The sequence below is a fragment of the Tubulanus polymorphus genome, chromosome 5 (genome assembly GCF_964204645.1).
Source record: "Tubulanus polymorphus chromosome 5, tnTubPoly1.2, whole genome shotgun sequence".
Taxonomy (NCBI): Eukaryota; Metazoa; Nemertea; class Palaeonemertea; order Tubulaniformes; family Tubulanidae; genus Tubulanus; species Tubulanus polymorphus.
In genome coordinates this window covers 2281108-2295068 of record NC_134029.1, presented here as the reverse complement: position 1 = coordinate 2295068, position 13961 = coordinate 2281108, and the positions used below count along the sequence as shown (strand labels likewise).

General features: G+C 41.1%; 1 protein-coding gene across 1 annotated transcript in view; it reads right to left on the bottom strand.

Annotated features, from left to right (window-relative positions):
* The window catches only part of LOC141905316 (protocadherin-11 X-linked-like), a 39686-nt gene extending 27335 nt beyond the window's left edge, over positions 1 to 12351 (bottom strand). The window contains exon 1 of the mRNA XM_074794155.1: positions 9637 to 12351. Coding sequence (XP_074650256.1) covers positions 9637 to 12351 — 2715 coding nt within the window. The remainder of the gene's footprint in view (positions 1 to 9636) is intronic.
* Positions 12352 to 13961: the final 1610 nt, after the last annotated feature.

The window sequence follows — 13961 nt, the reverse complement described above, 5'->3', positions numbered from 1 at the left end:
AAATCGTAATTTTCAAAATAATTGAAACACATTCACGCTTCGAGGTGTGACCAGATTTGACTCCTTTTTCAAATCCCACGCGAATCACACTAGATTTCATCAGTATTCTATAGACCTTGAATCGACCATTTAAACAACTATTTCATTTCATGCGAAATTGTAACAAAACATCAACCTAACGTTTCCGATAACGACTCGCACTTTGAAATCTGACCAATGACTTCGGGTAAGAACAAAATGGATTTAACATTTTGATCGATAATAGTTCAATATGATACTGGCGGCGCGCCTTATATTCTACTAATCTTACATACCATCGTTCATCACACCTCTTTGGATAAAAGAGGATTTAACTATCCGTACAATCGGGGATTATAGATTTTTTTTCAAAGAGAATGTAAGCTGAGATTTCCATGTTGAAAGGTGTTGCGTACATTGAAACGCGTCAATATTTTATGTGTTCATATAAAGCGAACGACTGCTGAAATCTGACGATATGGACACCGATATTTCTATAGATCATAGACGGGTTGATATTAGAGTAACGCGAGTAGGATTAGGGCGTGTAAATAAACAAACGATAAATCCGTGCTGCGAGTTTTCTCTCGTAATAAAAAAAAAACAACATGAATTTATTAATGTAATCCTAGTCCTGAAACTTTTGAATCAGTAATGGATTTTGGCACCTGTGCGAATAAACTTCACGCACAACATCGACCACAAACTCATAGGAAACTGTTACAAATTCTTCACTGAACTCGTAATCAAAATTCGTCTAAGTTTTAGACGATAGATAAATCAGATTGAAGCTTCAATTTCTAAACGTACCCCTACGGTTTTGATGTCCGGGAAGATCGTTCAATAAAAGATCGAACCAAATAGAACGAAACAAGTTACACGAATAATAATTCTCTAAATAGAATGAAGTTTGTGTCTCAGTGTGTGTCGCGTCGGTTGTAGGTGTTTTTGTTTTGATTGCCGCAGCAGGAACAATACTCATCGCAATCCAATATTCCCGCTCACTTTTCCCGCTACAACGTCCAAGACAAACACAAATTGATTGCATAATAATAAGCCTTGTTATTTAGCGTGGATCGGGCGCAAATTGGTAAATTGCTGCCAATGAACTTAGCCACGCGCATGGAAAAAACACTGATGTGCGGAGCATTAGGACGCCATGAATCGAGACCACAACATCCCGCGGCTATCGGAGACCTTCACGTGTTATAGGTATTATAGATACACGTATATCCCCGAGCCTACTCGTTTTCAAAAAAAAATCAATTTCCATTAGTCGTCATCGTTATACATGATACCCCCTGAAGGGCGTCCAATGTTTGATGAAACAATGAAATAATAAAAGCCACGATAGAGACCTCCATGATAAACTAATGGTGTAGATATCACGCTTTGAGAATATCAAAATTGACGCGACGGTCTGTAAGCTTACTACTGAAAACCTGTCACCACGAACAGCAACCACCGGCACAACGCCGTACTCATCAGACATTGGGAAAATTCTCTTTTTCCTACGGCGGCTAAAATCCTCCGACAAAAATCAATTGCCATTATAGTTACCGTATATGATACTACACCCCACAGGGAATATCCGACCAGACTTATGAAAATATAGCTGAAGATTATATCGAAGGATGAGAGAGGACACGAGGATAAACTATGAGACCTCGATACAATCTGTCTGTCTGTCTGTAGTGTTATTAGGTGTATTTTAAGAAACGACAAGTGTCTGTAGTGTCTGGATGTTTTGAAATCAATCAATGACAATCCTCGGTAGGTAACGTGTGCTGCACGATCTGGTGCAGTGAATTTATTTCATCAACAGAAAAAATAAAGAATATAGTTCACCGACTTCAATGTGAACCCTCCTGGCTACCTGTGGGGTGGAGAAAGGCAAAGTTCGGTTCGTTGAAACTGCACTGAAATTGATCTAACGTCCTCAGACCAGAAGGCGAGTAGGCTGCATAGAAAACAACATCATCAGCTATAACGAGAGCGGCTTCACTCTCTGTTCGAGTCGGTAAATTTATGAGCGCCATTTACAACAGCGCAGTGAACACATTCGAAATGCGATTTTAATCTCGACCGCGCCAAACCGTTTCATAAAGTTTTTACAGCTCGCTATCGATCATCGTGCACCTTGCTTAAATCTGACAACTACAACATCGAAACGATGACAGCCTCGATACATTTTATTAATACTCATCAGACTCTCCGCGGATGAACTAGCTGAACGAGTCGGGTATAAACGGCCCTGCTCCGGGCCCGTATTCTGTCATCGGATTTGGCGAACGTCTGACGTCGACTTACCGTTTGATACATGGCGCATGAATCCTATAAGTATATACGCGCGCGCATCAGGGCCAGCGCGGTGGAATTCTTCATCGACATCGAGATGAAACAAATTGCTTCTTGAAACCAGAACTAAGTGCGCCAGAATCCGCAGTAATGACATTAGGGTTTAAAGATCAGATGGTTTTCCCAATACAATCAATGCCTCTTCGGACACATCTTCAGTGCGACGGACGAACAAGCAATGCAATTACGATTAGTAATCCTGGCCACTCTTACTGCCGCACGAAATATTCGTTTAGACGCATTTCTTTCGGACTGGTGATTTTTTCGTCGCGTTGTGACCAACATTGTCATCATCGCCAACTACAAATCATATAACATTAGCTTAGTCTAGCAAGAAATCAACGGCTACTTTGTGAGTAGATGAGTGGGTGATTTAGTCTAGAACTAACAACAACAACTCTGATATTGTCAATCAACTTAATAAGAGGGACTCAGTGGCTGTAGTTCTGGTGTCCAGGAGCCGCCACCGTCATCGCGAACATTATCATTACAAACATGCCTGATTGTATCAACGACATTTAAACTAGATATTATATCCTCAAATACATCTGATCCTTCTAGAAGGAATTAAGAACGTGAACAAGAATTTCGAGCAATGATATCCTTGCATCTTTGAACATTCTCTGCGGAAAGGGCGCTGTACATTCATTCATGGTTTCATGTAGAAACCTCGTTTCCGATATTGTATATTATGTAGTTTATGACTTTTCGTATAGAAACTAGTTCTTAACGATGATGAAAAATCTTGGTAGCGAAAGAACACTTGAACACGAGGTAGTGAGATGTCTGGTAACGAGTATGAATACACTCAGACAACCGTCACCATATCATCGGTAATGAGGATGTCTAATTGAACTGAAATCGTGCGTTTTAGAAATACGCTAAAGATTACACACTTCAGAATTACAAGTATGACGTATGAGGAATTGAGGATGCACGTTGTGCCCGCTCTTCACCTTTACACAGTGAACGGGTATATAATAATGTGACTAATGGCTTTCGGAGGGATTTGTAGACAATAAGCCACGATGGAGGTTTCTCTCTCGCGTAACTCAATCCGTGGCTGGACTGCTCGAGCACGGAAACACATATTCGAGATGAGTCAAAAACGAATGTCTGCACAAACTGACACCTGGAAATGAGTCTAATGGCGTCGGGATCAAGTTACAATGAAAAGATCGATGTATTAGTCTGTGCGAACGTCGCTCGATCACCGACAAAGTTAATTCGATCTTTTCACGGCGCGCGACAACGTGAAAGAAACAGCGCGCGTGCGTTAAGACACCGGGGATAGATACGTCCTGTCTGACCTGTCATCCGTAACCAGACACAAACCTGTAAGATGAATAGCGCCGACTCGAAACAGCGCTGAGGAGACCGATTTTTAACGATGGCAACTAAGCCGACCACAGATTCAGCAGACATATTATCGGGCTAGATTTTATATCCACGCTCAATCCCACGAGACATGTAAATAATAAGTGGCTCATTGATGATGAATATCGTCGGACAGTTTGTAGTAGACACATATATATATCCATGTATGAGTAAATTCTCCCAACGCGACCATTCTCTTAACGATCATAGCATCGCCATGATTGCCAGCGCGCTAAGGATAATCAATCATCAAACATTGGCTGCTGCCACGAACTACAAGCCACCGCAACCCGTAATAACCGCGCTACAAACGATGTCCGGTGCCCTCGAACTTCTTTTCGTACGCAGCCGTCAAAAAGTGTTTGCAAACTGAATATCATACGGCGGTTAGATTGGTTTGTACGCGGGAAATTGAAGCATTCAACTGGACAAATGCTATCGGCAAAACGGCGTAAAGTGTCGCGGATTACGATGAGTCGTGTCCATCATTGTCAAGACGGGAATAGAAGAAAATACGACCATCGAGACCGAGAGAGTACGGAGACTAATGTGTGACGTCGCAGCTGCGCCGACGGGTGAATGATTTGAAGGAGGGAAATCTATATGAATAGAGAAAGAATATCGCAGAAAAACCATAGAAATCATACAACTTACATTAGAATTCACGCGCGCAAAGCGTGCGCTCACTAGACGGTGATGGAAAACTTAGAAAATATCGGTCGCTACATTGTTACCGAGTAATCAAATCGAATCGGTTTACAAAAAATTCGTGCTGGTGACTGACGACTTATCGGCGATGAAAATGATTCGCGAGAATGATTCTCGTCAGTGAAAGATGATTGGGAAAAATCGGTGTTGTTAATAGGTGTCTACATGTGATGAAGACAGTAATATGATAGCGCCGATTGGTTGTTACTCACATAGTTATAACTACGTCTTAACGAGAAATATGAGATAGACAATTTGCTACTTACTAAGATTTGCCCGGCTTATGTGTTTATTCGTTTCGAATAACGTCTTATATGCGATATGTTTAGAAGGTTATTCACGTATTAAATGTCGTTTTACCACAGTTAGGTAGAAAATTTGGATAATTTCAACTCCAAACATGATCGGTAACTGGAGCGGAGAGTTATGCTGATATCATATATCTCCTTTTTGAAAAAAATTATTTTCACCATAACTACTTATAGTGGATATATATAAAAAGGGGAATGGACAAAATAGTCAAACCAAAAGGCTATACTAACCGATCGGTTTCAGGCCTAATGCCCAACACAAGATGAATAACAAAAAATGTATATAATCTATGGTGATGATGTAGCAGAGTTTGACGGTATGAATAGTTCTGCAATCCTTGTACACATCAAGTATGAATTTGAATGCCGCGTAATTTGAAACTAGCCCCGTTAAAAGTAACAGTGACTCGAGGGAAGCCGAGCTATACAGCATTTTGAAAGTCACAGCTTTGAGGGCAACTCGAAATAACTCGATTACATATACGTGGTATACACAAGGGTGGTGTCGGTATTTCCAGTCTCGACGACATTTCTTTTTTGACTACCTCATAATACTTTAAATCATAATGATATGGTATATTAGGGTGCGCTTCACAAAACTACAAGGTAGAATTGACCAATATGTTTTCAATCTGGATTTGAAAGCTGAAACTGATGTAACCAAAGAGTAGGAACCGAATTATTATAAAATGGTCTCCTTCCAATAACCTTCTTGTTTCTAGAATCTAAAACCTATATTTATGTGCAACTCCTCTTTACGCACAGGAGCAAACTTCCAGGTTCCCATCTCCTACCACTGGGTCTGATAATTCAATTTATATATTTCAAGTCAAACGGTTAAATATCTGGAGATCTGGAGACATTTAAAGAGCGCGGTATCGTTAAACAGACTGCGGGATATTTACTCAATTATCGTAAGCTCTAATACATCAATGGAAAATTTATTGTCTTAATCGAATTCGGATCGACGCCGGAATACGAGGCACAAACAATCCACATCTAAGCTTACTGTTTGAGAATGGTGTAGACATTATTGTAAGAACAAATAAGGAGTACACGCACCTCTAACATCGATCTGGACTAGGACAATGTTTGAATCAACATAAAACCGTTGTATCGATTAGGGTCTTAGTAATGTATACCACTGTCTTCAGAGACCAGTCTCACTGAGTAGTCTTACATATATTTTGTGAAGACGATGATATCATGTTTACCTCCTACTACGAGAAGTTGCCGAAAAAACCGCGGCCAATCAGCGAAATCCATCCTTAATTACCGAACAAACAATAGAAATAGGTGAAATTCGTAAAAACTTGGTTTGAAATTGAAAAACAACACCGTTGAATTGTGCACTGGCACTGTCATACCTAGAACAGGTTACTAGTATTTTGCATATATATGAATTTAACGTGGTTAATGAAGTTAATTGCTCGTACACAAAACACGGGACATCTCCATTCACATTTCAACTCGACTGGATTTAGCACAAGTATCCGCGACACACGACATCTTGAGCGACGGAAAAATATCAGTGGTCATAAAATAATAACTAATAGAACCGGACATCTTTTTGTCCTAAAATCATAACTCGTAACATAAAGCGTATTTTCCCGAAATATTCGATCTATAAAATGACAGCGAAAAGCACTTGAGGTTCCGAAATAACAGTTTGACCAAAACATGTCTCTAAACGCGTGTGAGAATCAACCATCCACAGGCGTGGTTTACTCAACAGTGCCGGCTGGAAGAGGCTTATGTTGATTTTTGTTTATGTCCGCTTCACTTTCATCGGAGAAATGAAAAGAATGTCGTACATGAAGGCTGAAAGTGGACTGATGTTTGAAGTGGAATTGCTGTTCAGTCGCCGATACATCATTCAAAATAAACATTTGATGTGGCTCGTGTAAGTTAAGACATCGATTCCGCGTTTACAAGAAGTCGATGCCTCCCTCAGGTGAAATCTCTCCAAATTTTCACTTGATCTTGTCAGAACGAAAATGTTTTTAAATCCTCAACCGAATGAAAAGAAATACGTTGGCTTTAAATCATCCGGAGACGAATACAATCTAAACGCATGGATCGAAACGTTATTTTTTTTCTAAATTGATGTCTGTGTCATGCCCCGGGCACAACTAGAAAGTTACTAAGTTTTGACCAAGAACAGCATAAATCGTTTTGCGACAAAATGCTCAACAACAAAACTATAAAAAAATGCTACCGTCGTTTGTCTTCCTTTATCTTAATATATACATATATGTAAAATAAGAGAACAAGGTACGGATGGAAATTGATGGCATCGGAGAACCACCGGAGACGACACTACTTAGTTGAAAGATTCCGAGGTTAAATAATGTCGACTTCTTGAATTCGTTTTTACTCCTGGGATATTCTAGGGAACGAGCCATGCGAAGAATTCAGTTTAAAATGATTGTTTCTTCTGCGCTATGTGAGAACTGGGTCTGTTGAAAGTTTTTGTGAGGTTTAGATACGGAATCCCAGAGGATGAGTCGCTGTATTTACACGGGCAAAGATTACTGATTAGAAAAAGTGTTTGAATGACGTAATTTCGAGTGATTGCTGTAGCTGTAAACGAGTTCTATATAAGAGTACACATGATATGAACGTAACAGGAGACCTTCGTGGATCTTAGATTCGTGTATCCGTATTAGACCAATTAGCTAATCACCGAGGCAACCTCGTGAAGCAGATTAATACTAGATCCGGAAGTTGCAGGTTCCGGGATATATATGAACTCAACGTTTATCAAAGAATCATCACTATATATGCTTCTATCTTACGATTCCTACAGGTAAATCAGAATGGAAGAGAATAAATTATTTATGAAATGAAATATACAAGTCAGAATAATAACCATGATCTACGTCTTTACGCTGTTAGGACTAATGCCGCGTTCACGCTACGTTATTAAGAACAACATGGAAGTCGATTGCGCACAAAAAGAAGTCAAGCCATTTTTCCGTTTCTGGTTTTCAAATTGGCAGTTACATAGATGCAAAGCCGACATCGCTCTACATCTCGACAGACCGTGCTGTTAATTGCGACGACTGTCGCTAATTAATCTCTAGGGTATATTTTTTTCAGCGCACGGAATCTATTCTCCGTTACCAGACACGCAGCAGATTGACTTCAAGGGTGCAACGATATACCGTATAAGGTATATTGATTAGTTAAATTAACCTGACACGACCGATCGGCATGGACGACGCAACCAGTGGTGAGGTGAGAGACCACACTGAAACTGACGAGGTTTATACTGTTAGTTAACTATTCATTGTGATCCACCAGCGAGCAATGTCTGGAGCTCATGATTCAAACATGGTTCATCTAATCAAAAAACCCATTTCAATATCGATGACTTTAATATCAAATTGGCTACACTCTAATATCCGTGTAAACTGTAGATGAATTAAGATGAAACCAAAACGAAACCAAAACGTTACGGCTGGTGACTAACAGCTTTCATCAGGTGGCAATGATGACGTGATTCCACCTAGTGATAACCGAAATGTTGTGGTTTCGTTCTAACACATTAATTTATTACAAATAAAACTCTATTGTGGGACTTCAAATTGGCTGTGTTTGAAACAACCCTTCAATACAGCGACGACAAGTCCACAATTTGAAACCTGTTATTCGTTTACGGTTTAAATTGATAGGTACGAGAATATTATCTATGACGTTATATCTAAAGATGAATGATTTCAAAGTGTTAATTTCGTTCGTGCCTTTTGACGTCAACCTGTCAACACGGGGATACAAATAGATACAAGTCATCATTTACACATTCATCACCATCAGACAAATAACAGTTGTAATTTACGGATGTCAGTTTCATTTCGTGATGTATGTTTTTGAAGTAAAGTAATAGTTGACATGTCTATATAAGACGTCATGCGTCAGCCTCGCACGAAACAACAAATCATCTGTTAGCCCATCTGATAAGCTACGCTTCCAAAATAAGCTTTCGGTTCTCGCAAATAGATAGTTTGGGGTTTGAATCAAACAGCAGAGATGTAGGCCTACGTACGAACCTTACAAAAAAAAATTCCCTTTACCCACTGAGTCCCAGGACACTATCAGCAGGTTCGGGGTATCTCTGATAGGCCAGTCAAGAAACTCTACCCCACCAGGATTTGAGCCCTTGAACCCGTTTAACCTTCCAACGAATAGGACAACTTCAATCCCTCACTCGACGAATATTCGATACAAAATTAATCTGCTCTTCCTAATTCGGTATAATTGACTACATTGATTACAACAATTTGATAAATCGAGCGCGACCGTCGCTTAAGAGACCCATAGTAATTTAGTTTGATGTTCTTATTAGCGACACGACTCGGTGAGACAAGAGGAGGAGGTATATTCCCTGGTATATCAGCAGGAATCCACCGCATACCACCAGTTAGACTGTCACACGAATTATCAGACACTGTTGTCAAACTACATTTTCCTAATTGGCAACGCGATAAATGAGTTGGAATTGTTTTAATTTTTGCGCGACTCAACGAACGACCGCTGTCGAGGATTATGTATACGCAAATTAATGCCAATTAGGTGTAACGAGAAAGAAGCGTGGTGAACGGGATCCACATTAAATCACGTTCTAGGAAGAGCATACTGTGACTTTAATGAATTTGAACTTTAGATAATTGACAACTTGTTTTTATGCGATGGAGTTTTCTCCCGTTTCAAAACCTCCCTCCTCCTGGGATTGCGATTGCTGTGTCTTAAAATCAATATCGCCGAATAACGGATAAAAAGGAAATCGTTTCCCTTAATGACAATTTTTACCAATTTAACAAAAAGCTCAACACCACAAAAAAAATTGCCAGTAAAATCTCACCTCATAGTTTTTATCGTTCATCGTCGTCGAGTTCCACGGAATGGGATTTTTTAGGAAACTAGTCTGCGTGTCTGCCGCCGGGTCATCGTTTTCCAGTGAGAAGCTAACTTCTTTCCGCGGTAACGGTGGTTTCGACTCATCCGATGAACTCTCGCAACTTTCAGGACGCGGTTTGTTGTTAAAAATCCGTTGAGTTTCTGCCTTCACGTTGTAGTTATGGTTGCTGATATCTTTTTGTCGTATGCAAATGATGGCTACGATAAGTATGATGGCCAATACCCCGGATACGGTCGCTAGACAAATAACGATAATTAGATTCTTATTGCTCGGAGGTGATTCGATGTAGGCGCCGTTTATAGCTATTGGTTTACCAGTCCCGTCGATAACTATATTCAAAGTGCGAACGTTACTATTAGGAGGATGTCCGTTATCTTTTACTTCAACTGTCAGTTTATTAACCTTAGCGTCGTCAGTAGTAAGAGGTCTGGCTAGTATGATCACTCCCGTCCGATTATCCATTCGAAAATAGCCCTTAGTATCACCGTGTCTGATGGAGTAGGTCAGCTTAGCGTTGTTACCGGCATCGGGATCTTTAGCGATAATTCTCGTAATTCGAACGCCTTCTTTTTGGAGATAGGAGATATAGACGGTGTTGTTGAGTTTATTGGGGAAGGAGAATTCAGGAGCGTTGTCGTTGATGTCGATGATTCGTATAGGAATTCGCGTGCTCGTCGACATTTTTGGAATGCCCTGATCGGTAGCGATGATGTCCAGTTGATATTCTGGTTGGAATTCACGATCAAGTCGTTTCACAGTTCTGATCACTCCGCGTCTGGTAATCTCGAAATTTTCCGAACCGCGCGTTTTAGCCATGGAATAAAAAACAATGTTATTCGGAGTGAGATCCCTGTCCGTGGTTGTAACCGTCCCGACGCTCGTGTGAGGCGGTTCGTTCTCGGTGACCGAAAATGAGAATCGTTTCGTGAATTCGGGAGGATTGTCGTTTTTATCGGTAATCGTTAGAATAACGGAAGCGGTCGAACTTAACGGCGGAATTCCACGATCGACGGCGATCACTCGGAATTTCACTTCGGAATATTGTTCACGGTCGAAAACGGCGTTAGCGAATATCTTCCCCTCGTGGTTGATAGTCACCATTCCGCTATTTCCAGCAGCTATTTCGTATCGGACGTCACCGCGGTTTCCGTCGTCGCGATCGCGAGCTTTTACGAGCATCAGGAACATCCCTAACGGGTTGTTCTCGGCCACTCGCGCCGTGTACGTTCTCTGCGTGAACTGTGGGGCATTATCGTTCGCATCCAAAACGTTGACGGTGAATTCTTCGCGACTTTCTAACGGCGGCATTCCCTGATCCTCGCAGATCACCGTCACCTGATACTCGCGCGTGATTTCACGGTTCAGTTTCGCAGCAGTAAATAATTTGTATTCGTCGTCTTTCGGAGGACCTTCTCTAATCAGTGAGAAATACGGGTTGTCTATAGCGCAGCTTACCCGAGCATTCGAACCGGCATCGATATCCTGAACCCAAACATGAGCGACGAACGTCCCTATATCAGCTGACTCGGAGACTTCAGCTTTACCGGTCGATGTTAATAGATTCATGCGGATAGTCGGGCTGTTGTCATTCACATCTTTCACGTATAGATGCACCGTTGTCCGAACCGGAATAGCACCCGGACCTAGATCTTTCGCTTCGATCGGAATTCGGTATTCTTTGGTTTTCTCGTAATTCAGCGGTTTAACCAGGGTAATCCAGCCGTTCATGCGATCCACCGTAAACGTAGACTTGATCCAGTCCGGTGCCCGGTATCCGATCGTGTAACGAATCTGCCCGTTCGGTCCGTCGTCCGCGTCCGTAGCCGACACTTGTAAGATCGACGAGTTGATTTGTATATTTTCTCGTACGGTCATAGAGTATGTGGTGTTGCGAAATTTCGGGACGTTGTCGTTTGTATCGGTGACCATGATAGTGACAGTGCAGGTTCCAGTCAGACGCGGTAGACCTCCGTCGATAGCGAGGATCTTCACCTGATGATACGAATACATTTCGCGATCGAGGGGTTTTCTGTTGACGATTGCCAGATCGGTGATTTCGTTGCCGCTTTTCATGACGCGTAAACCGAAATATCCGTTTTGAGAGATGATCGAGTATCGCTGGACCGTGTTTGAACCGCTGTCGATATCGATAGCCGTCGGTATGATAATCGACGAGTTGACAGGTGTCGACTCGGACATTTTCACCGTCAACGAAGTTGTCGGAAACTGGGGCCGATTATCGTTGATATCCAATATGTCGACGCGAGCGTTGATCATCGTGAAAAAAGCCCTTGGACGGATGCTTATAATTAACATTATATAACAACCATTCGAATAGGGGCAACACGTCTGTACTATACTGCATAACGTATCTCTATCTATAGTTTGTGTAGTTTTTATGACACTAGTCGCTTCGTCGATACGAAAATAGCTGACCCCCGGCTCGTCCGGATTCAAGAAACTATAACGCAATTTATTTTGCACCGATGAATTGAATCTGCTTTTCAGATTGCTCGCCGATAGCACCTCACCGACGTACGTATCCGGTTGCGTCTCCTCGGGCAGCCGAAACAGAATCTCCTGGTCGGTCAAGGCCAGAAGCAAATGCACAAGATTCATCAACAAGAAGTAGATCGCTAAAGCTTGACAGAATTCCATCTCTGTCGCTGGTTGAATCTTTATACGCAAGAAAATTCGTAGTAGAGATGTTTTCTCTTTACAACGATTCGTTCATTCGAATCAGCGCATTTCCGATTACTTTGTTATTCATGACCTTCTCGTTAGTGATTGATGTAGCTGTCGCACAATCTGTAAAAGACAAGATAGAAAAGAATATCATCATTGATTTATATTTGCTTTTTCTGAAATAGACATAAAAATCGGGCGCGATCAAAACTAAAACGAATCCGTTCCTAAAGAAGATATGTGGTGAAATAACCCCGCAGCGGGCTCCATTTAAACAAGCACGTCTAATTATAGTTTATATTCTTAAAGTTGTTATCATAGACTTATAAACGTCGTTTATACGTCCATGGTTGTATTCGTGTGTAGACTCTGCCTGATTCGTTAAAGTCGGTGAACACTAACGTTTTTTGAAAATCTTTCCATTTCCATGATTCTCAACTCGGTAAACCGCTCATGTCGATGTATATTACTAAACTATTACTTATTACGTATGGAGAAACTTTGTATTTCCCTGATTGTTAACTCAAGTGAAATCTTTACAGCACTCTCAACAACGCTATCGAGTTCCTTGATTCCAACAGCCCTTATACAACCGAATAACGTGTAGTTTACTGCATTCAATGTTCAGAAATAGGGTTATAGAAAACAAAAACTTATAAACGAAGATAATTTTGTGAGACTGTATTGAGGAGAACTGAAATGACCAGCATGGTCCTATCGGTATCTCGGCTTACTGCGATGACCTGCACGATGGTATGGGTATCACGGTTTAATGCGCAGTACATCTCGCTAAACGAATAACGAATTTTTCATGGCGAACCACCTCCAGAAATAATCGAATGAAGACGCCTAATCCAATTTCCTGCGTTTTCATCTGGAATGCAGACATCGCTTTAGTGGAGGGCTGTTTCTGCGCACTTATGAGCGAGATGGCAAAAACCTGGCCTTATCAAAGCTAACAGTGGCATCGGGTAAATATGACAATGTATTAAATGAAGCAATTACCGCGGAGATTTAGAGCATCATCGACATCGATGTCCGAACGGTCAGCAAACTGACAAATTTGATTCAATGCGTTTTTATTTGCTGCCCGGTCCGCCGCTAGCAATTTATCAGAGTATCGGTCAATAGGTCCCAGTCATAGGATAACTCACGAGTATTATAACCGCTAATACGAACCGAGTACTCTTTACAACCACTTTACAATCGACTATACGCGGTACAGGTTATGTTTGCCAATACACTCGTCGTGAATATTGGCAAAAAAAACCGCAGTCACTTTTACCATCGCGCGACCAAATGATGCGTTTTATGTGAATTATAGTTTGTGTTATAAGATTATTCCGAAGATGAAAAGCTCTGTGAACCCGAATGATAGCTGTAAGGTATTAGACGCCGATTCTAATATTCAATAACGCGTTTGATTGGTCATGTCTTAGAATCGACGGACAATAATTTGAGTGAAAGATGAAAGGCTGGCTGTATGGAGGGTAATGTTAGGGTGCTGTAACTGCTGTAAGATATGTACAAAAATCACATCTGCAGTTTGTTCAAAGATAAGCAGACATAATTATTCCAGAAAT